The sequence below is a fragment of the Malus sylvestris genome, chromosome 7, assembly GCF_916048215.2.
Source record: "Malus sylvestris chromosome 7, drMalSylv7.2, whole genome shotgun sequence".
Taxonomy (NCBI): Eukaryota; Viridiplantae; Streptophyta; class Magnoliopsida; order Rosales; family Rosaceae; genus Malus; species Malus sylvestris.
Window position 1 is genome coordinate 20,351,106 of NC_062266.1, and position 24,535 is coordinate 20,375,640.

The window sequence follows — 24,535 nt, forward strand, 5'->3', positions numbered from 1 at the left end:
CCTAAATCGAGGCATGCTGGCCGTCACGTGAAGGTAACGTAGCCATGTGTACAGTGCGGAAGCAATATTAATATAAGGATATAAGAATAAATAAAACCCAAATTGACTAAAACACTAGATAAGAATAAGTGCAGGATGAATTTACATGTGACTAAACATAACCAGAGCGTAGGTATCCTAGGTGCAGTCCAGTAGGACAAATACTATGTATACAATACCAAAAATGGTCCTACATTAGTGATAATCTGTTAGGGCTGCCGTGAATTCCTTGTGAGCCACCAACGAGCACTCCTACCTAAAACCTGGAGGTGTGTAAAACATAAGGTGTGAGTGGGCAAAAACAAAGCTTTTCAAAACCATTTCAATTATCAAAAGTAGTAACCCCTCGCCGTAAAACCTGTATAATTTCTAGAAAAGAGCATACACGATTATATCCCAAAATCATATTCAAAATAGCAAAACCACCGAATATACCATGTTAAATCTCAGAAAGAAATAAGTAAGTTAGGTGAAATAAATCAATATGAAATAATATGCCAGCCGGAGTCACCTAAAGTGACCTATACGGCTGGGTCCACGACTCATCAATCAAATTCTGCACACGAGTTAGAACCACCTAATGTGGTCTATACGACAGACTAGGTGTAAATAATTACGCTCAAGTGCTACGGTCACATGAAGGCTGTGCGAAGTATCGCAAGTCACCTACCAGTCGGAACCACCTAAAAGTGGTCTGTACGAAAGGCTGGCATCTTCCTTGGATCCAAGGTGAGCGTGTGGTGCATGAGATGAACGATCACGTGAAGGCTAGGCTTGTCCTTAGGCGAAGCACTAACACCGAGGTGCAGGATAAATAGCTCGAAATACATCTTAGCATTAATATACTCATTACCATCACTACCATCAATATACTCACCTGAAGCTTACCTGAACGTCCACATCGTCGAGCAACACTATATATATAACCATACTAATGCACAATTAAACATAGGGAGCATTTGACATGTCATTTCAAAATATCAAACCATTTAATTAAGTTTTCTGGGAAAAATACCAAGTGTGTGTGTGTGTGTATATAGATATATATATATATATACTGAAAACCAAAAGCCCACTCACTGATATGTGGAAGGGTCGTAACCCCCAAGCCTTGCTTGACTATGCTCGTCCTCAGGATAGGTCTCACCTATATGCGAAACAACTATTTAAACGTTATTTTAAAGCACATAAACAAAACTAGCTAATAACTTCTCATACATTGCTCAATTGGGGTATTTGAATATACCATCGTGACCTACTCAACCCTACGAACATCCGCAAATTTTTAGAAATTTTTTTCGACCACTCATGCACCGTCACGCACAGGCCAAGGCATGGCCAGACGCGCCGCCCACGCGCAGGCACGTGCCTGGCACACTAACGGATTCCCTAACGGCGTTAGGGAATATTCCGTCAAAGTTGACGGAATATTCGTCTTCTTCTCCGGTGAGTCATCGGATTCCGTCACCGTCGTTAGAAATTGGGAAAAACTTCAAACCATCATTTCTCACTCATTTTAGCACCAAAATCCATGAAATTTATATCAAAATGAAGCTTAGGACTAGAGGAACACTTCCTTACCACTTTGGGAACCTAAAACCAATGGCATCTCACCGGGAAAACCTTGATACTCCGGCCACCTCTGCAACTCCACGAACTTGGTCTTCCCGATGTCCAAAACCTTTCAAAATCCTTCCCTAAGCTTCGCGAAGGATTCCTAAGGCTCACTAGAACCTTAAAACTCTATGAAACCTCCACGATCACGACGGAGTCACTGTGCACCTCATCGGGGGTTTTTGGTTCTCGGGTTTTAGAGTGTCTCACGTTGAACTAACTATATGGATGAGCTCCTGGGCTCACAAGGAACATAAAGACAACCTTCTCGACGTCGATCCGTGCATGCAAGGGTAAGTTGAGAGTTGTTCGTACAATTGTACGGAATATGGATGAAAGCCGAGATAGAGTCAACGGGAGTGTGGAGGTGTGTGTGTGGTCCAACTTTGGGCTACCAACAAAAACAAATAAACTAAAATCTAATTGGGTCCAAAAAGTTAGAAAAACATGTCATGGTCCAAATCCTTAGCCCATTTACACACACAACCACTAACCGCTCAAGGGCATAACCGTCACTTCACGGTATGGAGGATAAAATAATATATATATTCTGGACGGGCTGTCACATCATACTTTGTTCTTTTTCATGATTTAAATTCATACAATGTTCAATTCATAATTACAATTATAATTACAGACGAAACGAAAAGACTTCTATTGAAATCTCTATCTAGATTATGACAAATTAGATATACCTTTTCTTCATGTATATCTAGTTAATACCAGAACAGAAGAAGAGAGAGAAAGTAGCAGAACAGAGGAGATGAAGAGAGAGAATGTATCACATGCACTCAATCTGGGTGACCCGTTACCAACAATTGTAATTTAAAACCAATATTGTTGTACCAAGAAAAATAAAGATTATTGCTCTTCGACTTAGTCCATGTAGTTTCAAAAAATTGGAGGGAGCTAAATTAGAATTGATTAACAATTCGATCTTATTTAATGTATAAAAAATGGTTTTATCTAAGCATGGATCTTTGATAATATAGCATCTAACATGAATAAGCAAATATACAATACTAATAAGTATTTGTTATACTGGTTTTTTCTTCCTAAGTTGAAAAATGTATTAAATTCAAATTTTCTCCCGTACAACATATAAAAAAGAGCTCACACCACATTTCGAGGCGTCGTTTATGGGGATGTGAACTTTGAATGCCTTTGGCTTTGTTTGTTGGTCTTCTTATATCATTTCTAAAGGTGATATTAAATTTTAAATATAAATTTAAATTTAACAGCTTATGTGGTACTTTGATATTTTTTAAAATTTCACTTTACCTAATATGTTAAATTTTAAACATAAAATATAATTTCATATTTATTTTCTTTGCATTGCTAATGAAATAAAATGAACTAAAATGTATAAAAATATTTAAACATTGCATTGGCAATCAAAAGAAATTAAAAGGCAAGACTTTAAACCAATAAAAAGTATTTAATAATTAATTAAAAAAATTGAAGTTGCTGTCAAATTTGGTAGCAAGGGGGAGAGATGCCATTCCATGTCATGCCACATCAGATTTGGCTTCTCAATTTGAAAAATATTGTTGCTGTTTTTTTTTACCGTTGTTACTTATTTTGACATTTTGACATCTTGACATCTCCTTTGAAGATGCTCTTAAGATACATAATTTTCTAAGAAAGAGTTGTGTGATACAAAATAATTACACATTGCTAACTGTGATTTTAAGTTATACTTAAGACGCATCACCATTGTTCGAAAAATTCTGGCTGGCCACTGGTCCAATTAGTCTCTAGGCATTTGAAAATTAAAAAAGTGCACCTACACTCGCTTAGGCTTTGCCTAGCCCCCCTATGTCACAATTTTAACTTAGACAGAAAATCAATAACTTTCATTTTGCATTTTAATTTTTTCAATAAAATGTAAGAGACATGTTGAATTTTTGGATAAACACTCATTACATACTTGTTCCCCATGTTTTCAACATGTTCTAATACTTTATAATTTATATGTTTTTTTTTTGGGGAACTTTAACGAAAAGCTCCCAGTAATGTTCACTTTAACGAAAAACCACATTTTTACACTAAGGGTGCGTTTGTTGCACCAGACTATCTCGGACTGGACTATCTTCAGGGATTAAGTTGGACCGGTTTAGACTAGACTAAGCTGAACTAACCTAGTGAAACGTTTGGAGCAATGTCGGACTAAAAAACAGGATAATTAACAAATACAATATTATATTATTTAATGCTTGTCCAATAATATTTTACTATTCATTCAACGTTTTTCATTTTTTTCTCCCAAAAAACTAACGTTTTCTGGAAACATCTCTCCTATTCTACTTCTGACTTGAAAATAATTAATAAAAAAAAAATGCCTTCCTCCTTGTCTCTCTCGTTTGGTTCCGTCCCCATTCTCTTCATTTTCTACCTTTTATTCCTGGAGATCGCAAATCCTTTCCATCTCTTCCTTTGACCTATGTAATCTATACAACCATCATCTCTATCAATAATTTGATTGACTCCATTGATTGGGTATTTCTTGAATTTTTTTTGCCGGCCATTTGGTCAAAAGTGTTGATCAAACAGAATGAAGCTTTGAGCTTCATCTGAAACAAAGAAAAGAGTTCTTTAGAGATAGGTAGAAGAAGAAGGCAAAGCTCATGGATTTTCTGGGAATTTTCTGTCTGTCCCTAAAGCTAGCTGTCTTAGAATTTTGTGGGAAAAAGGAAGAACAAGCACCGCCAATTGCCTGGCCACAGTGACGCCAAAGAAGAAGAAGGCAAAGCCCAGGGATTGGTGTTGGGGTTTAGCAAGAAAGCTTGGCTCTGGATCTCGGCCTCGTCTCCTTTTTAGTCCCCCTTAATACCAAGGTAAATCAAGGGACTAGATAGCGTGGTTTAGTGAAGGAGACAGATCCTCCTAGCCTGGTTTGGTACTAAGGTGATTCTGAAAAAAGTTGGCATCTTTTTTGTGTCTGGTAAACATTCAGTTTCAGCTTTTTTTTCACAGTTTTGGGTGAAAAAAAGCAAAAAACATGAAGCTACAAAACCCAGCTTTGAAAAACCAGTTTTTTTTTTCACATCTGTTTTACATAAAAGTTTACCAAACACTATAATACTGTTTTTTTTTTCAAAAGCACTTTTACAAAAAAGTTTACCAAACACTCTGCTGCTTTATTTCACAGCTGCTTATTCTCACAGTACAGCAGAAGCAGCTTTTTCAAAGCACAACAATACCAAACCAGCCCCTAGTCGAGGCGAGTCTCATTAATTGTAGTCCAATACCATTCCAAACATAGAATTAGAATCCCACTTAAGCCAGTCCAAGCTAGTCCCTCTTGAGGAGGTGTAACAAACGTTCCCTAAAAAATCAATCATGGTACTATTCACTTTACCCTTTACTTTGTCTTTATAGTTAAAATTCAAAGTTTTCAAGCCTTTTTCATTATTGTTATTATTATTATTACTTGCAATTTATGTATCATAATATAGTTATATGTGTTTTTCAAGTATAAATAAACACTTATTTATACAATATATATAAATTTATTTAAATCCGTCTAAATCTCCGTTTAAGCCATGTCTAACCGCCTAAACGCTAAACTCTAACCTGCCGCTCGACTAATGCCTAGCATTTTTTAGAACCTTGTGCACCATTCTGGTTAGGGTTGGAAATCTTTTCAAAATCCAGTGGAGGTTGAGTTTTCATGAACCGTTGTAATTACTAATTGGACTTAATGCATAGCTAAACGAATTTTGGGAAATTTGGAAAAAGTATGGAATTATGGAAATTGACTAAGGTCAAAGTTAGAAAAAGGAAAAAGAAAGGACAACCCGACCCAAAACGTTGTCGGTTCCGCTCCCACGCCTTTGCCGACATGATCATATCTCAACAGTGCATACGTGGCATCTCCGTGTCAGTTAATCTACATGTCGGCACGAACTATAGCATTTACACAAAACGCACACTCACCGTCGGATCCAGCTGTCTACTAAACCAACGGCTAATAATACTCGTGTCCACTGAGCTCCCTCTTCCCTAATATAAATGATGGACACCGCTGGACGTGATGTTGCGTATTGCGATTAACTCTTTGAGTGTTATCCGTTAAAGATATTTTTTTCAGAAGAAATAATGGGAGCAACGATGGAGGAGCAGCGGAGGAAGGAGGAGGCAGAACCGTCTCTGCCGGTGGAGCGGCCTCTAGAGGTTGAGCCTCCGCTGGCTTCGGCCCCTAGCGACGTCGCGGTTGAGGAGAAGGCGGCTGTGGTTCCGCGGAGTGATGTGGATGTTAAGGGCGGTGATGATGTCAAGGCTCTCGCCGTAGTTAACAGTAAGTGAAGTCTCTGCGTTTCTCTCCTTAGTTAAAGCAGTGAACAGTAAAAAGGTACAAACTTTTGTAGTGCATTTGCGGTGAAATGTTTTTACTTTTTTAACAGAGGTTCCGGAAACTCTGGTGAAAAAGGCATCAGGAGGATCAATTGACAGAGGTGAGTAATTGATGTTAATTTGAATTAGTGAAATGATGTTCGATCTGAAGTTTGATTATGTCCTCGACTTGTATTATAACACTTGAATTAGTGACAACTAAAAATTTCTTGTCAATTTGTTTTAAATTTCAGATATAGCACTTGCAGGACTGGAGAAAGAAAAGAGTATGTCTTTTATCAGGGCATGGGAAGAAAGTGAAAAAACTAAGGCAGAGAACAAGTAAGGGCTAATTTCTCAATCATGGGGTGTGAGGGAAATAAAAATGGATGCACGGATAGCACTGCTTTCTTTGTTAATGATTTTTTAATATGTGTTAATGTCTTTCTACCCACAATATATGTATGCCATGATTTTGGATTCCTATAAGTCAAGTGGGATAATTGGATTTAGAATATGGTTGAATTGTACTAATTAATTTGAGGAAAATAAATAAAAACTGTCTTTCTTCTAAATTATTCTAAATTAGAGTAGTTTAGAATAGAATATTGTCTTGAAAAATACAGGAAGTAAATTCTTTATTCTTTATATAAAAAGACATTGGGCCACTTAGTACTATGATTTAGAGGTATTTCTTTTCACTGGTAAGAGAGGTTTTAGATTCGATTCTCACCAAAGTCGAAGTTGAAAGGTCTTAGGTTCGATTCTCAGGCGAAGTTGAACCACATTAAAACAAAAAAACCATTGAGTCAATGCTTCTTCGAAAGAAGAGCTGCATCTTGTGATAAGTTTGATGATGTTGTTTTGTGGGTGATCCTTTTCTTCCAATGGCTTATAAAACTGTGAATACAGGGCCCAAAAGAAGCTTTCTGATGTTACTGCATGGGAAAGCAGCAGGAAAGCAGCTGTGGAAGCCAAACTCAGAAGCATCGAGGTAGAACATTTGTTTTTACACTTTGTTCTAGGTATATCGGTGGAATGTTGGATTTTATGGTCCATCCAACACCCCATTTTTAATATTATTTCATGATTAGAATGCTGGAACGTGGGATGGTGGGCTATTTTTTTGATTTCCTCAGGACAATTTCTTAACCTGAAAATTATACACTTAAAATTAAGTTCTGTTTTGCAAGTTCGGATCCCGCTCTCCGTAGTTTTATAAAAAAATGAGCAAGAAGCACTTTCTCTTTACTCCATGAAACAAGGCATTTCAGTTTAATTCAACTTTACTAATGTCAAGTCAATTGTTATTCAGGAACAATTGGAGAAGAAAAAGGCACAGTATGCAGAAAAAATGAAAAACAAGGTTGCCTTACTTCAGAAACAAGCAGATGAAAAGAGAGCAATGGTTTTAGCCCAGAAAGGGGAAGAACTTCTCAAGGCTGAAGAGACCGCTGCTAAGTACCGTGCGACCGGAAGCATTCCAAAGAAGTTCCTCGGTTGCTTTTGAAGTAGTGCTTTGAACCGGTTTGAAAACAATCTATGTAACTTCTGGGTTTTGTCATGTGTATATCTTTCTTGTTTGCTCTTTTTGCATTTTGGGGTTCGAGTTGATTTGTTCATTGTGTTCTTTAAATTATGTGAAGACCGATACAAAATCAGCAACTGTTCTTTCTCGTCTATGTGTGTATAGGAAGTCTATTTGACTTGTGAATTCCAAGTTGGTTATTTGTTTCAGGAAGCTTTTTCTAGTAATGGGATAATTCTACACTATTCATCTTTCATATTCCTACCTTGTATTCTCTTCATATTTTATAAGATCTTTGTTTCGCTCTCGGCAATGCTGATTGTTTACGGATCTTTGATTTTCTTGCGCGGTAAGTTGGAAAATTTACATTCATCCCTAAAACTGTTTATGAACTGTGTTTTTCTTAAAACTTAACCACTGGATTCTGCAGTTTACACTGAGTTGCCAACAGACCAGGTCAGAATCTTAGTTGGCCAACACCAAGTGAGAAATAACAAGCTTGTAAAAGGAATCATAAGAATTTAAAGCTGAGTACATGGTGAAAAAACTTGCTTACATCTTTTCATGCGATGAATCTCACATGTCCGCGTAGGCAAAGGAACGAGTCTCACACATGCTCTACCGTGTGAGTGGCATGTGAGCTTATGTGCAAGAGTCACGAGTGTAAGCAAGTTTTTCTCGAGCACTAGGTGTGCTCTTAGACCATTGAATGGTATGATGATGTTGTAGATTACAGAATAACCAAAAAAACATGGAACTTTGTACATATTAGCATCTAAATTACATATGCCATTACAGACAAAGTAAGCAAGATTTAACTAGTTAATTTATGTCTCAAACGACTGAGGAATCTCTATGTACTATATATACTGGATCCTGAACAAACTAGGTTTGTTGTGGAAACCCTACTAAGTGGTAACAGCACTGCCGCTAACTGTAAGCCAAAAATTAAGCACAGGACCCTTCATCTTAGCTCTCTAACTAAATCGACGGCTTATACAAAACCACCACCAAAAATTCGAGCAGCAGATTCGAATACAAAAGAAGTTTCGACGCCGGATTCAGAGGGGGCAAATGAAAGAATTGGGCGCCAACCTCGCAGGGGTTGTTGCTTAGTCATCCGCATTGTTTTCTAAGAAGCTCATGTCATCGTTAATTGGGTAATCCAGCAGCAGCTGTAGTGCAGTATCGGATGAGTTCTCCAAATCATTTGAGCACGAGGAGACAGACCCCGCCATCCTGTCTTCAGTGTTAGACTGGCAGATCTTGAATTCCCCCGCTTCGGTGTTGGACTGGAAGAGTTTGTGCCCTTCCTCTTCAGTGTTGAACTGGAAGGGTTTATATTCTACATCTTCAGTGTTGATCAAGAAAGGTCTGTATGCCAAATCTTCATTTTGATTGCCTGCCATGGTTGATGACCCTGTTAAGTTGTTGCCAACTTCTGTTGTCACGGCTGACAGCAATCCACATTTGGTCGACGAAGATGCCTGAGAAATGGGGCTTTGGCACGCAAATTTATCCGACGTAAGCTTTCTGAATGATTTTCCAACATTGGAGTTCCACAAGCGCAGAAAATGGTCAGACTCAGATTTCTCTGGAGCATGGCTGAAGATTGATGACTCCCTGGAAAGCCTAGCCTCAGCTTCAAGCCTGGCACTCTCCCATTGTGCCATGTGACGGGTGGCCGCGGAAGCAGATGCATTGTGATTTAAGCAGTTAGAGGCAAGAAGCTCATGTGTTTGTGGATCAATCCCCATGGCGATAAGGCGCTTCCTCAGGTGCGTGTTCCATAAGTTCTTGATCTCATTGTCAGTTCTTCCAGGCAACTGAGAAGCTATAGTAGCCCACCTGAAAATTGTTCGATACAAGTGAAAAGAGAGTTAGAAACAGGACAAAGTTTCTACAACAGATTAACTGCATATAAGACATTTTCCAATCAGATCATAAGTTGTAAAACTTCCCAGTGTTTTTCATCCAATAAGATTATAAAACCACAAGCATCAATTGATCGAATCCGGGCCAATTCATTGGCAAATGATAAATCTACCGTTTTTCATCTGTTTACAGAAGTAAAGCAGGTTTAATTTTCTTTGTGGACTTAATGTCCCGTGTGGTTTAACACAGTTAATAAAGAGTGAGTCAGTTTTAAATCTCCGAAAACAGTGTCTCACGGCTAAAAAGCAAGCACAGAAGCATAATATACCACCTGTTTCCGAGCATGCCATGAAGCTGTATGATGAGTTGCTCTTCGTCCTTGTTGAAGGGGCCTCGTTTGATTTCCGGCCTGAGATAATTTATCCACCTTAGCCGGCAGCTCTTCCCACAGCGTTGAAGACCTATTGAAAAAAGAAAACCATGGTAGACTGGGTAACATGAATTTTCCCACTTCCTAGGATGTTTAAAGCATAATATCCAAGAAAAATTAGCATTCTAATACACTTTTTTTTTTTTCTGCAAACCATACAAAATGTTAACAATGGCACGCTCCAAAACCACCAGACATTTTTCTCTCCTTATAGAAGGATTATATCTGTATTTTTTTTTCTCAATAGTGTTAAAAAGGGGGGAAATGTTCAGATTCAGCATGTAAGAGGAAAATAAGCACAATTTTAACTCGTGAGGAAAGGAAGAAAAGAACATGGATAAAAGTAAGAAAAATTTTGATTACAGATGCTACTAACTTATCACAGAGGAACAAAATTTCAATTAGCTCAAGAGGCGAAAAGGGTTGGGACCAGAATCTTAAAACCCATCCCTCACAGTCCCTCTAAACCTAAACAAATAAAGTATCTGGCTCAGTAGAGAGATTATACAGGAAGAAAAGAGAGGCACTATTTGCTTCACAAGAAAACAAAAGCACATTTCTTTGACTTGAGAAAGCAACAAAATCAAACAAAACCAACTATTGGCTTTTAGGTTTCAAAAAGGTAAAAAACTTTGCGCTCAAAAGGCAGTATATTTTTTAAAAGGATAACGTTAAGAAGAAAAAAAATTTAAACAAAATTTGCATATCAAATAGGATTTTATTACAAAAAATAAGTACATTAATCAACATTGATAATTTAATTATCAACAATCATATCAATTTCTTTTTTTTTTTTGGTAAACTCCATATCATTCGGTTTTGGTTTAAAATTTAGAAGAAAAGTAAGAAAAACCCAAATGAACCTGCAAGCTTGGGAAGAGAACGCCAGCTTCCGTGGCCATGGTTCTTGCTGATGTAGTTCAGAAGAAGCTCATCTTCCTCAGGCGACCATGGCCCTTTCTTCAAGTCCTTCTTGTTGTCACAACATGGAGTCCTTCCCATCTCTCACACCCTTTTAATTCCCAACCAGAGAGAGAGAGGGGTAGAGAGAGAAACAACCACCAACCACCACCGCCACCAGTGCGCCACTCACCGAACACCAACAATAAAGATCCCAAGAATAAGAAAAACCGAATTTAAAGCCTCCACAAAAGGCTTGATCTTTGACGTGAGAGAGAGAGAGAGAGAGAGAGAGAGAGAGAGAGAGAGAGTTAATGCTGGAGGGGTTTGGTCTCTATCTGGAGAAGGAGAAGGGGAAATGTGATGTTCTAATAAAAGTTTACAGAATTATGGATGGGGTCGTCTGAAAGGCAAGGGAAAGTACAAGCTCAGCGAGCTTCAAGCTGTCTTCGCATTAAATTCTTGGGGTTTGGTGGAGAGAGAGAAAAAGATGATCATTGATGGTGAGAGACATTGACATCAAACAGTGAAATTAAGCAGCAGAATGTAATGGTGGGATTTCTTTTTTTGAGGTTTGCATTTACACTTAACTGGAAAGAGAGAAAAGACTCGGCTTCTCTGTCCTCCTACTTCTTATACATTTTCATCTCTTTCTATTTTGTGCGGTTACGATTAAATCACGTTAATATTTTTTATTAATTTTTTATAAAAATAATAAAATATAAAATAATAATAATATAAAATGCTAATGTGACTTAATCGTGACCGTATAAATAAATGGGAATGATAGTATATAAGAAGTGGAAGGACGAAAAAGCCAGGTCCAGAGAGAAAGAGAAAAGCCAAATGCAGGGAAGATGGTGGTGAAAGCATTTATGTTGGATTCTCACACAGAAAGACAGTGTGTGATCCATTTGTTTTAGAGAGAGAGGACTTGGTCGGCATTAATGTCAAAGACATTGACATGCAGTCTGCAGAGTACGGACATGCATGATATGACTCCTGGATTTGCTTTTACCTCTACATTTTTTTTCTCAATTTATAAGAAATTTAAAAAAGAAAAAACAAACCCTTTAGGCGTCTTAGTGCAAATTGATGCCTAAGAGCATCTCCAAATAGAATAAGGATCATCCTTGGATTCTTTTTGTGAGGATTTAGAGATTAATTAATCGTGTTTATTTATTATACATCATGTTGTTAGTTTTCGTTAGATACTATTTGTATTCAATTTTAAAATTTAAAATTTAAATGATTTCTAATCGCACGATGTACGATGAACGAACACGATTGATTGATTCTCTGAATCCCTACAAAGAAGATCCAGAGAGGATCCTATTCCCTTCCAATGAGATGTCAAAAGGTCCACATCATCAATAACAATAAAAACACAGCACTATAATTTTTTAACCGAAATGTCAAATCATATGTGACATGACATAGAAAGACAACAGCAGGGGTTGTTGTAAAATTTGATAGCAACTTCAAATTATTTTTAATTAATTATTAATTAATTTTATTAAATTTTTTTTCCCTCTCCCGCTCTATCCATCTTTTTGCCGAACCAAGACCAAGCTCACAAATTGCAATCACAAAGAAAATCTTGATTTTCCATCTATCACACTCTGTGGAACAATTTCGACTAAAATTCTTCACTTTCGAAAAACCTCCAAACCGAAAAAACCCAGAGTTGACTTTTGGTCAACATGAACCGTTCATACAACTAAAATTAGTGTTACTAAAGACTTAGTGAGGCTTAGCGGTCTTGTCTCGGTGAGTAACTCTAATATATGTGATATGGTTATTACCTTGTTTTTTTTTATGTTAGTATCCTTTGTGGATATGACTCGATTTTATAAATGTGTTTTCTGTTAAAAATGTGATTATTTTATAATTGGCCATCGATCTATTTTTATTAAATCTGATTTGACTCATGGATTGGAAATATTTGTGAAAAAAGTGATTTGAAATGCATATTGAAAAGTTTGTTAAACCTGAGGGTTAGTAGGGGACCATTACCCTAGTGTCACGGGGTTAAATGACATCGAGTCTGCACCATGTAGCAGTGGTACATGGATGGTCCTTCTTAGTTAATCCGCGTTGGGGGATCATACTATTTATGGATCGCGCTTGGTTAATCCGCATTGGGCGATCCTTATGGCCATTTATACTTAGGGGTGATCACGCATTGAGTGATCACTGCTTAACAGTTCTATAGGTGTGATCATGCTTGGTTAATCCACGTTGGGGGGTCACTACCTACTTAGTTATCTTGACCCTGCTTTGTTAATCCGCGTTGGGGGACCATACTATATATGGGTCGCGCTTGGTTAATCCACGTTGGGTGATCTTTATGGTCATGTATGCTTAGGAGTGATCATGCTTGGTTAATCCGCATTGGGTGATCACTTTCTAACAGCTGTAGGAGTGACTCTGCTTGGTTAATCCGCATTGGAGGGTCACTACCTACTTGGTTACTTTCTCAGGGGTGGCTTTGCTTGGTTAATCGGCTTTGGGGGGCCACTTCCTGTTTTGTTACTTAAGTAGGCTTCGGCCGAACTGCGTCCCTCTAACCCTAGTTTTTAATGTATATATGAAAAATGGTTTTTAAGAATCTTGTGATTTGAATTAGAAAAATCGTTGGATGTCTAGGTGACTCCTACGGAGTTTTCAGTGACTTGATTATGATTCCATAAAGCATGATTCTATACTTGATGTTCATAGATTGTGATCGATGATCTGTTTTAATTGAATATCACATACTTGTATTATTGTCACTCACCTGAGCTTCTCAGCTTATCCGAGTGTATGATTTGCCTAGTGCGCATATCCTTGATGTAGGCATGATTGTACATATGACAGGTCTTGGTCAATTACGAGAAGCAGCCTGGTATTTTAGTTCCATTAAGTGGTCCGGAACCTGAGATTGTTGGATTCCGTTGAGTGGTCTGGAATCCTTGTTCTTGCTCATTTCCATAAGGTTAGTCTAGAACCCTAGATTCGAGTGAATGGGAATTACCCCTAATAGACGTTGTGAATATAAATTAGAATTACCATGAAATGATAAGTTATCGCATTGATTGATTAACGTAAATAAATGCTAAGATAATGCATTTTTTATTCATGAATTGATTAATTGATGGGATTGCAATGACTTTGGATATGGATGTTGTTATTATGATTATTTGAGTTGATCAATGTGGCTTGAGAAGAATATTATGCTTTGTCATTGGTTCTTTGACATATTGCATGGTATGCATTGTGATATCTTGTTAAGACATAGCAATTTGTGTGATGGATGTTCGAGTGTAGTGAATGACGAACTACGAATGACTTGATCCCTATTGAGGATATGTAGGCAGTCTAATGAGAAGGTTAGATGTAGCCATAAAACATACGAAAAATTACTACACAATTTGAACCTTGAGTGGTGTTTTATCCATATTCCGGAGTCGGGGTGTGTTAGATGTATGAGTAATTGGTGACGTCACGTGTCGATCCTGGACGTATGTCGAGATCGGGGTGTGACAAATGATACAAGGAAGAAGGACACTCAACCAATTAATCAAAAGACATCCAACTTTGCGCTCCAACGGTCAAGAAACTAGAAAGCTTTAGTTTGTTCAAACTTTACCCTTTTAGTCGGGGTCCACCATAGAAAGCCATATTTTGTCAAGTTTTAGAAGCTCTGCTACCTTTCCCCTGTATTGTAGTATCAAATCCCTTTAGTAAACACTATTTCTATTTTCATTCTCCAAAGATTACAACCCTTGTAAAAAACAAAGAGAAGTGGTTGCAAGAAGACAAACATTGCCTGACAAGGTCATGATCTTGCCTGAGTCTCTTTTGTTTGTGCTTACATAAAGTAGATCTGTTGTTTTATGCATCTTTCATTGTATCCTACATCATTTTTACTACTTTTTTTTTCAAAGTTTCATCTATGATTAATCTTGTTGAACTAATTAACCTTACTGCTTCAGTGTTAACCATAACCAAAGAAATAATTGGAAGGGCCTTGAACTCCCTTTAATTGGACATATGATAGTATGAGTAAAAGTCCTTGTTTACAAGGCAAGAAAAAGAACTTTATATAGACACTGCACTGACCATAGTAAACTCCATGTCGCTGTAACCTATCTGTAAACAATCCAATTGAACTAAGAAGTCTAAATAACTTGTGGCGCAAGTAATCAACCCATTTAATAACCAAAAAAGAACAATCTATTATACAAAGATAACAGTGGCACACTCAGACCCATATTAATTTTGATTGTGAGCCTCAAGGTGTAAAAAAGGCCCCACAAATGCATCATTCAAACTAATAACAAACTCATATTGCAGTACACCAAGTAGCAAACCTTGCCAGATAGGCAAGATCCAGGGGAGTTGTGCGAGGAACATATCTAGCTCGAACAATATTTGCTCAAGATTTGCTCTGGTGAAATATGCAAAGGGCAATGTCACTGTTATGTTTGCAGAAGGTGTTCATTTTGCTTCAAACTACTATATTTTTCTATTAATTTCACAGAAAAAATATAATGTTTCTTGAAAATATAAAACAGAAATAAAGAAAAGAAAATAATGTAATAAAATAATAATTTAATTTGACATATTGGGTGGAGCTCAAAAATTTAAAAGATGTTAAAGTACCAAGGGAGATGTTAAAATAATAATTTAATTTGAGATATTGTGCATATTTAATATTAAAAAATCTTTCTAACTTAAGTGTTATCTGTTGACTGAATTAAAAGGCTTTGTGAATAGGAGTCAAATTTAACATCAATGTCACATTTATTTTTGATTAATTTTAATGGTGAGTCATTTATTCCACTAACATTCCAACCAATAAAAATTTTGTTTCAACATTTTTTGTAATAATTACAACCATTTAAAACTCTATTTTAATAAGAAAATAACATTTGACAACTTGGTTGGAGAAGTATAAAATTTGACATAAAACTTCTGTTGGGGCAAAAAAATGTCACACACTAATCCAACCAAGTATGAAGACCTAATTGTCATGCAAAGCCTACATTCAAGCCTAAACACATGTCAAGGCACGAGATCTACGAGGAATATATTTACAAATAAGCCATGCCACGATGATTAACTGGATATCATGCCATGCTTCCTCATGCTAGTAATTATTCATGCTAAGCCCAAGACACATATTTGGGGCTTATCAAGTGGATTGTGGTGTGATGATTACAGATGGTTATTGGGCCTACGTGGAATCAGGGTCATGAAAGACTTTGGGCTACTTGGAGGCCCAAAGATCCAAGCTAATACCCTTTGCATTTCACGCAGGCATCATTGAGAGAGAACTAACCTAGTTTACCTCTTTCCCTAGCAAGTCATGCATTTAATGTATACTAAGCCTAGCAAGTCATGCATTTAATGTTGACTTTCCTTTCCCAGCTTGCAGAGACAACCAACGTGCGAAAGCCGTGAAGCACGCTACTAGAAGTAGTGTCTACGGAAGGCCGCCCTGGGAAAACCATGCCTCGAGAAGAAGCAAACTACAGGTTTCAACAGTGGAGCTACCTAATTCCTTCTCTTTCATGTTAAACTGATAATCTTCTCACTTCCACACGACATTTCACTTGAGTAAGCCATTATCTTGATCAATCATGTTATCTTCGAGCTGTTGATGTTACCGGGGTATTTCCTAAGACAGGCTAACTCTTTCGAGATATCCTAGGACTTGGTACGAATCTTCACCAAGGGAGACATAAGGACGCTCTCAAAGCCCAAGTCTAGCTCGACCTAAAAGTACCCCAACGACTTCAGATTGCCACATCAGTCATCAATTTTAATTTGACTATTATAATTTGATATTTCCTTTAAAAATAGTCTAAGACAAAAATAATATAGATGAAAATGCATCATCTTGGTATCTTGTTAAGAAGATTAATTAACATATAAGAACTTCAAATCATTTTGTTCTCCGTTTAGTCAGATAGAAAACTTGAGAAAGTGGAAGGAAAAGAAGAAATTAACTAAGTGATTTGTTGTCACATCCCAGTCCCCGCTCCGCCGTAACACGATATTGTCCTCTTTGGACCCGACCACGCCCTCAAGGTTTTGTTTCTGGGAACTCAGATGAGAACTTCCCAGTGGGTCACACATCCTGGGAATGCTCTCGCCTAAACTCGCTTAACTTCGGAGTTTCGATGGAACCCGAAGCTAGTGAGTTCCCAAAAGGTCTCGTGCTATAAGGAGGGGAGTATGTACATATAAGGTTCATCACCCTCTATCCGTTGGTCGATGTGGGATGCCACAATCCACCCCGCCTTAGGGGCTTGACGTCCTCGTCGGCATACTTGCATCACACGGCAGAGTGGCTCTAAAACCATTCTATCACATCTCAGTCTCGGCTCTGTCGTAGCATGATATTGTCCGTTTTGGGCTCCGACCACGCCCTCACGGTTTTGTTTCTGGGAACTCAAACGAGAACTTTCCAGTGGGTCACCCATCCTGGGAATATGCTCGCTCGAACTTGCTTAACTTCAGAGTTTTGATGGAACCCGAAGCCAGTGAGTTCCCAAAATGCCTCGTGCTATAGGGAGGGGAGTATGTACATATAAGACACATCACCCCCTCTCCGTTGGTCGATGTGGGATGTCACATTTGCTTAGTTTTCTCCTATGAATAATTGCATGGGTTTAAAAGATCAATACGTGATCGTACGTAATAATCTTTATATATAAAACCAATAACCCCTTTTGGGGTCATAGGCTTCTCCAAAAAAGTTTTGGACAAAAATGTCCCAAAACAAAAAAAAATTCAAAAGCAACCCAAAATAATGCACCAAATAATGCAGGGGTAATTTCATCATTTTAACAGTGTTATTTTAATAATTAATTCAATTAGTACCTCACAATAGACTAGCAATAATGTGATTCAATCAGTTGTTTATTAAATATTATTTTCTTTATTTTTAAACACGTTCAGAACATCTTAAAAGGCGTATAATGCCGGTTATAAAAAATGTCTTACGCATGCGCATAATAATGTGATTAAATTAGTTGTCAAATGATTTTTTTTTTAACAAACGATATTATCTACCCTAAGGGGGAGGAGGTGGGCTTAGCCTCATAATAGGCTTGCAATAATGTGATTCAATTAGTTGTTTATTAAATATTATTTTCTATATTCTTAATTTTAATTCAATAGAATGTAGATGAAAATTGAAAGACCGATTTTATTATGTCAATTCAGCTACTTTGATTGGTTTGTGAGGGTTTTTTTTTTCTAGCATGATCTAAGATTATTCATTTATCTTTAAATAATTGACTTTTCTTTTGTCAATTCACGTATATAAATACATTTAAAATGTGTAAGTCGCGCGTAACATGCCGTGATTCAAAAAATATCTTCTGTACGCACGTGAGCACGTGCCTGAAGGCTTGTTAGGTTTTATATCATGCGTTTGCATGAAGGCTAGTTAGGTTTTAAATCTTGCGTTTGCATGAAGGCTAGTTAGGTTTTATATTGGCAATGCATGTAAAGATAGCAACTTGACTCGGAGAACTCTATGCTCACACGTCATAATAAGAACGTAGAATTCAACTCTACTTGGTCAATTTTCACTTTTCTTAATATGATATCTCAATATTGTAATCGATATTTTTTTAGGAAAACTAATGAAAATGGTTTAAAAACTTTGAGTTTTAACGATAATGACAAAATAAAGGTAAAGTGAATAGTACCAGGATTGACTTTTTAGTGTAAAAATGTGGTTTTTCGTTAACGTAAACAGTACCAGGAGCTTTTCGTTAAAGTTCATTTGTTTTGTTTTTTTTAACCAGCGATATTATCTATACTGAAAAAAAATGTAACTTAGACATATAATGGACTAACAATAATATGGTTTCAATTTGCTTTTGGTAAGAATCAAATCTAAAACATATCACTTACAAATGAAGAGAAATATTATTAGACCGTAGTATTAAGTGGCTAATATTGTGATATTAATTGCATATAATAATATCTTACTTATTTGGTATATTTTATTTAATTTTAACTGAAAATAATAAAAGAGAAACTAATAAAACAAAATTTCAATTAAGTCGAGGTCAAATGGGTTGGGACCAGAATCTTAAAACCCATCACTCCGGTCCCCTCTAAAGTTGAGCAAAAAACTATTTAGCTCAGAAAAGATACTTAGGAAGAAAAGATTGACACTATTTGCATCGCTTGTATAAAGTTCCGGAATATCTAAAAATTGTGAAAAAAAAATCCCAATTTTATTGATAATAGAATGAAAAGATAACTGAAATACAATTGTTTAAATAGTTTCACAAAACTCTAACAACACAAGGAAATAAAACGGGAAAGTACATAATACCCAAAATAATTAAAATCTATTTTTAACCCCATTGAACGATCTCTTACGCTTGAAATTCATCTTAAGTAGTAGAAAACGATGACATGAATCAAACTTATCATTCCATTTTAAGAAAGGTTTCTTAGGTCATACAAAACGCTATTCGTGCTAGAATCACAATTCATGCAGGAATTCACTGATCTGAAATGCACTAAATCAGTCCTACATCTTTTCCACTACTTATAATTTCCATTTACATAATTACTAGTAGTAGAATAATATATATTTTTTCATATAAAGACCCACTGTAAAATGTAACTGAATCAATTTCCATATATATCTGTTGTTTGGTTTAGGTTTTGAGGAAGCAGGGTTTTGAGGAAGCAGAGGAGAGTCAGAGAGAAGTCAAAATTGGAAAAAGTAGTGCAAAGTCTCTATTCAGTCTAAATCTAATAAATGTGATGATGAATTGAAAACTTTCAAACTCAAGTTTCTGCCAACCCTCCATGTTACTCAACCAATACTCTTCTACTCTTTGGTCTGGTTTGCACTGGAACCATGGTCCATGATGCATGCTTACTGCTGTGTTTTCATTCCAATTTTTTTTTATGATCTTTTTACTTCATTTTATTCCAGTTTTTCTTTCATGTTAATTATCCTGATTTAAAAAGTCAACTGTTAATTTTGCATAAAATTTGTGGAGCAAAAAATTATTAAGAAAATTATGAAGGTGACACATGAAATTTTGGATTAAAAGGATAAAATTACCCTCGAGACATACCAGAATTCCCACGCGCATGCAACGGATAATAACGGTTTAATCAAGGAAAAGTCAAAGGTGATTAAAACGGTATTTGTTCAAATATCTCTCATCAAATCTTTATTCAAAAGGTAACTCCCAAATTTCCTATTTAATTTAGGATTAATTGTCATGTTAATTGCAAGATATTATTTCACATAATATCTTGTAATTATTCACCCAATTACACCATATATGGCCGGCCACTATTCTCCAAATAGGGACGGCAACTCCCCTATAAATAGTTCTATTATCCCACTAAAAAGCAAAGTCATTTGCTACCCACAAACTCCTAAACACATTCTTTTCATAATTATAACTTTGACATCGAAGATTCTTCAACCAAAGCCCCCTTCCCAATTTATCGTGTGCGTGTGAGGCTTTTGGCCTCAATCTTATATGCTATTATTTTGTAGGTGCATTTTCGTCAAATGAGAAGATGGTGGAAATTTGAATCCACAAAACTCATACCACTTATTAGTATTAATATGTACCTTGTAACTGAACCGTATTTTTTCTTTTCATTTGGAAAAAGAAGAAGAAGGTTTTTGAATTTGGACAGAAAATACATACGTGAGAGTCATGTGACATGTTCATATAAATATAAAACAACAACAAAACATTTTTCCACTAAATAGGATCAGCTATAGATGTTGATGTAAATATGATGCGATAAAATCTACATGGCGTAGTGCAAGTCTTGGATCCTCCCAGCATGCATTTAGAGCAATTCCACCCCTAAAGACTTTGCGCTAGCACCCAGCTCATTTATCTACTCAAGTGAACAGAAATAGACTCCAGTAAACAGTAATAAGCCAAAGCATTTCCACTCCTAAAACCAAATAGTCTAGTCAATTTTATTAAAATATTATTAATTTTTATTATAAAATAATAATTTAATTTTTAACAAATGCATCTCCGCTCCCCTCCCTTGTCTCTGCTTCAGAAGCTCCCCCCATCGCTCCCCTCCAATGAGCAGAAGAAAGAAACCCATTAACAAGATGAAGGGATATGGGAAGAACACAATGGAAGGGATCTCTCTCTCTCTCTGAACCTCAGCCTCGAGGAGGGCGTCGAAGGCCCCCAAACCCCCATCCTCGCCGCCCTTTGCTCCGCCTGCAATTGGCCTTCTTCAACCTCAACCTCTAGGAGCTCTGCACCAAGAACTCTCTGCGACGCATTGATTGTGCGGGAGGTTGATGGCCCGGCTAACGTTAGATGGCCTGGCATGTGGGTCTGTCGATTTTAGGCTGGTCTCTTGCCTGGCTTGCGTTGGGTGCCGGTCAAAATGCTAGGCTGGAGTGGATAGCTTGGGTGCCTAGCTGGTTTTTTGGCTGGGTGCTGGCCTATCAGTTCCCCGGTGGAATTGCTCTTAGGAACTTATGTACTTCATTGCGATAAACATTTATTTCTACTCTTCATATGCTGCAAACATTTATACCAAGTAAAGTGTACACAACATAAGTAACGTAGGCAAGATTGTGATAAAATTATAGGCCGTGTAAGATTATGTTTCTGTCTCTTTCGTTATATGTTATGTGATGAGTGTAGTACGATATATAGACACCTAGATAATTATTTACAACCACAAAGACTTAATCATAAGGCTACTATTTCGACGAGGGATTTTTCAAGTGAAGAATTATAATATGCACTACAAAACATTAGATATGAGACATTAAAAATGCATTGCATCACCATTATAAAGGTATGTAAAAAAGATTTGCCAATGACTTCTTAAGAAATTATTTACAAATTCCTCTCACATAGGTCTTTGTAATCATTACAAATCCTTCTGGTCTAAAATACCTTTGTATGCTCATGTGGCGTGCATTTCTAATTTTTCATTTCTAACATTTTGTAATATGTTCATGATTAACTTGCCTCAACCCCTTAGGATCTGGAAGTCTCTCACCCAAACGTAACCTAACTGCTATGTTATGTGTATGAGTGATAAACACATGATTACACATACACTTAGAGCTAAAATCTTAATCAATATGTCATGTGATGAGTCCAACAATAGGAATAAACATGCACATGGCTATACACAACCGATAATCATAGCTTCTTTTAAGAAAACAATTTGTAAGGGGTGATAAACATAGGTGGATAAGAACACAAATGTAAAACGACACATTGAGGGTAGCAATAAATAAGATACATACATTATTAATGCTTGTTTGCTCCTTTTTTGTTTCATGTTAATTTCATATGAAAATGTTATTTGTTTTTCTCGGTAGTACTGGGCGGTGGCCTGGTATGTACTGGGTAGAGAGAGTGAAATGTTAGATTTGTAGCGAGTGAGTTAGCCTCCACTGTGGAGGGGTCAAGCAATACATATGGCAGAGACGAGCGAGACATGGAAGGGAAAGAAACTGAACAGTCTTGAGATTTGAGAATGGTCTGTTTTTCTTGTGCTGTCGGCTCCTGTCTTCGTGCTTGTACAGTTCGAACATTAATAGTCGGTTTATGGATTATATATTTATGCCTATTTGGTTGAGGGCATGTACAATGTGCTCCTTCACTTTAGAATATGTAAAAAATTAATAGAAGTGATACATGAGATAACATGACTCCTAATTTTGATCCTTTAAATTTGAAATCCATAGAAATTGTTTTTATGTTTGTCTATCATCAATCATTTTAGTCATTCTGTGAAAAATCTCTGTTAATTAAATAAGGACAAAAATAGCAAAAAATACTCTTAATTTAATAAACAGAATGCCAAAATGATTTGACAAAAATTGAGGTATTTTTGTCTTGTTCTCCTTATTTAACGAAGATTTTTCACATAATGACCAAAATAGTTGTGGTGGACAAACTTAGGAACCAGTTCTATTAATTTTTAATCTCAGAGACTAAAATGAAGAGTTAGACAATCTCAGAGATTATTTTAGCTAAAAAACCAATACTTATTATAATACCAATTAGTTGCGGTTTGCCAAGTAATACAGTGGTCTTGTTGTTACCATCCGTCAACACTTGGTCAAGAGTTGTTTGTTGTTCCTATTACACCTGTTGATTCACTTGTCACACAAGCAAAGGTTATACTTGACGGAAGAGCCAATAGTGCAAATACTTTGTAACTTTAGGGTTTTCTTTTTTGTTACATTTTAAAAGATAAAGATTATAATCAAGGGCCAAACAAATGTAATTAGCACACGAAAAAGTAATTAACACTTAAATACTATTAACTGCTTAACACTAGCACTATGATGTAGTGATATTTTTCTCTACTTGTAAATGAGAAATCTTAGTTTGACTTACTTAGATGACAAATTTGATACTCAATTATTATCGTTGATTTATTGTGAAATTTAACACAAATCTCCCACTCATTTTAATTAAAAATAGTAACATTGAGAGTATCAAAGGACTTCGTTTAACCAGTGCCCTAAAAACGATCATTTTTCTTTTCCTTTTGGATCACGAGAGCCAGTTTTTTTTTTTTTAAGAAACGATATTATTTACACTAAGAGGGTGATGGATTGGGCTAATCCTCACAATCGGCTAAAAAAATCTAGTTCAAATTCACCTTTGGCGAGAATCGAAACTAAGATCTCTCACTTACAAGTGAAGAGGAATACTACTAGAGCGTAGTACTAAGTGGCATGTGGTGCCTTGTTTGACTTGAAAACGATGGTGAGAATGAGTATGAAGATTAGGCCCCATTTTGGTCTATCACTTTAATTTTTTAGTTTGTATTGCCACTTAGTACTACAGTCTAAGTGAAAAGTCTTACGTTCGACTCTCGCTAAAGGGAAATTTGAATCACATTATTACTAATCCATTATGAGGCTTAACCCACTCCCCCACCCTTTAGTGAAGCTAATATCATTTGTTCGAAAAATAAAAAAAAAACAAAATTAGTTTGTATTTTTTTTAAATAAAAATAAAAAACTTGTTGGGTAGCTAAAAATTACTGAAAGCTAAATTTTGAAAAGTCAAAAAAGTAATTTTCAAATTTTTATTTATAGTCTGAAAATTGAAATTAGTTATCAAATAAGTTTTCATTTCATAGTTGTAACGACCTGTCCCTAAAAATTTTGATTTTTATAATTTTTAAATGTGAATTTACGAAAATACCCTTTGAGGCAAAGTGTTGACTTTTGTGGACCGTCTTGTCATGTCATGTAAGGTTCATTTTCTTGGCGTATTCTCATAGTACTCGTCGCTACGAACGCATGGGCACAAACATACTGTAATTTGGAGTTATAACGAAGATTATACGAACCTTTAAATGTCGAGGATATTTTAGGTAAATTAATAATTAATTGAACATGTAGTATTTTGTCGCACCATTGGATGAGTGCAACGTGGGGCCACCCCCACTTTTCTGGAACACTCTCTCTTTTTCTTTTTCTTCTTTCTTCCGTAGCTCTTCTCTATACTCTCTTAACTCTCTCTCTCCCAGCTCTTCCTTTCTCCCGTGAAACAAACCACCATCATCACCATATCTTTCGGCTTGTTGAACATCAAAAACATCATTATCTGCATGTCTTCACCGCCATGAACCCAGTTTTGAGTTTTGTTTCATTGAAAACGAACCCGAAACATGAGTTCGAAAACAAGGTTTTAGGCCTAGACTTCTAGGCATGATTCAGATAATTTCCAGCCATATTGTGAACTCTAAAAAGGTATAAATCGATTCCTCTCGTCGATTAGAAAAATTTTCATGTTTGGATC

At 36.4% G+C, this 24,535-nt stretch overlaps 2 protein-coding genes across 3 annotated transcripts; one reads left to right on the forward strand and one right to left on the reverse strand.

The window, feature by feature from the left end:
* Positions 1–5,689: 5,689 nt before the first annotated feature.
* LOC126629565 (remorin-like) lies at positions 5,690–7,772 on the forward strand. The gene is made up of 5 exons (XM_050299645.1): positions 5,690–5,953; positions 6,060–6,110; positions 6,243–6,330; positions 6,901–6,982; positions 7,304–7,772. Exons 1-5 carry the CDS (start codon positions 5,755–5,757, stop codon positions 7,496–7,498), a joined length of 615 nt encoding a protein of 204 aa, XP_050155602.1. The 5' UTR covers positions 5,690–5,754; the 3' UTR covers positions 7,499–7,772.
* Positions 7,773–8,577: 805 nt separating this feature from the next.
* LOC126629564 (transcription factor MYB17-like) lies at positions 8,578–11,236 on the reverse strand. Of its 2 annotated transcripts, none has more exons than XM_050299643.1 (3): positions 10,685–11,236; positions 9,720–9,852; positions 8,578–9,364 (listed from the first exon to the last, which is right to left on the reverse strand). In XM_050299643.1, exons 1-3 carry the CDS (start codon positions 10,821–10,823, stop codon positions 8,629–8,631), a joined length of 1,008 nt encoding a protein of 335 aa, XP_050155600.1. In that variant the 5' UTR covers positions 10,824–11,236; the 3' UTR covers positions 8,578–8,628. The 2 variants fall into 2 exon arrangements, with proteins under 2 accessions (XP_050155600.1, XP_050155601.1); XM_050299644.1 differs by having other exon boundaries at positions 9,723–9,852; positions 10,685–11,233.
* Between the last annotated feature and the right edge of the window lie 13,299 nt (positions 11,237–24,535).

What these genes read in the sequence shown, in the direction of transcription:
- LOC126629565 (XM_050299645.1), top strand. Translation starts at nt 5,755, where the DNA reads ATGGGAGCAACGATGGAGGAGCAGCGGAGGAAGGAGGAGGCAGAACCG. An exon ending in GGCTCTCGCCGTAGTTAACA is followed by an intron (nt 5,954 to 6,059) that starts GTAAGTGAAGTC and finishes CTTTTTTAACAG; the next exon opens with AGGTTCCGGAAACTCTGGTG. An exon ending in CCAAACTCAGAAGCATCGAG is followed by an intron (nt 6,983 to 7,303) that starts GTAGAACATTTG and finishes ATTGTTATTCAG; the next exon opens with GAACAATTGGAGAAGAAAAA.
- LOC126629564 (XM_050299643.1), bottom strand. Translation starts at nt 10,823, where the DNA reads ATGGGAAGGACTCCATGTTGTGACAACAAGAAGGACTTGAAGAAAGGG. An exon ending in TTCTCTTCCCAAGCTTGCAG is followed by an intron (nt 9,853 to 10,684) that starts GTTCATTTGGGT and finishes TTTTTTCAATAG; the next exon opens with GTCTTCAACGCTGTGGGAAG. An exon ending in GGCATGCTCGGAAACAGGTG is followed by an intron (nt 9,365 to 9,719) that starts GTATATTATGCT and finishes AACAATTTTCAG; the next exon opens with GTGGGCTACTATAGCTTCTC.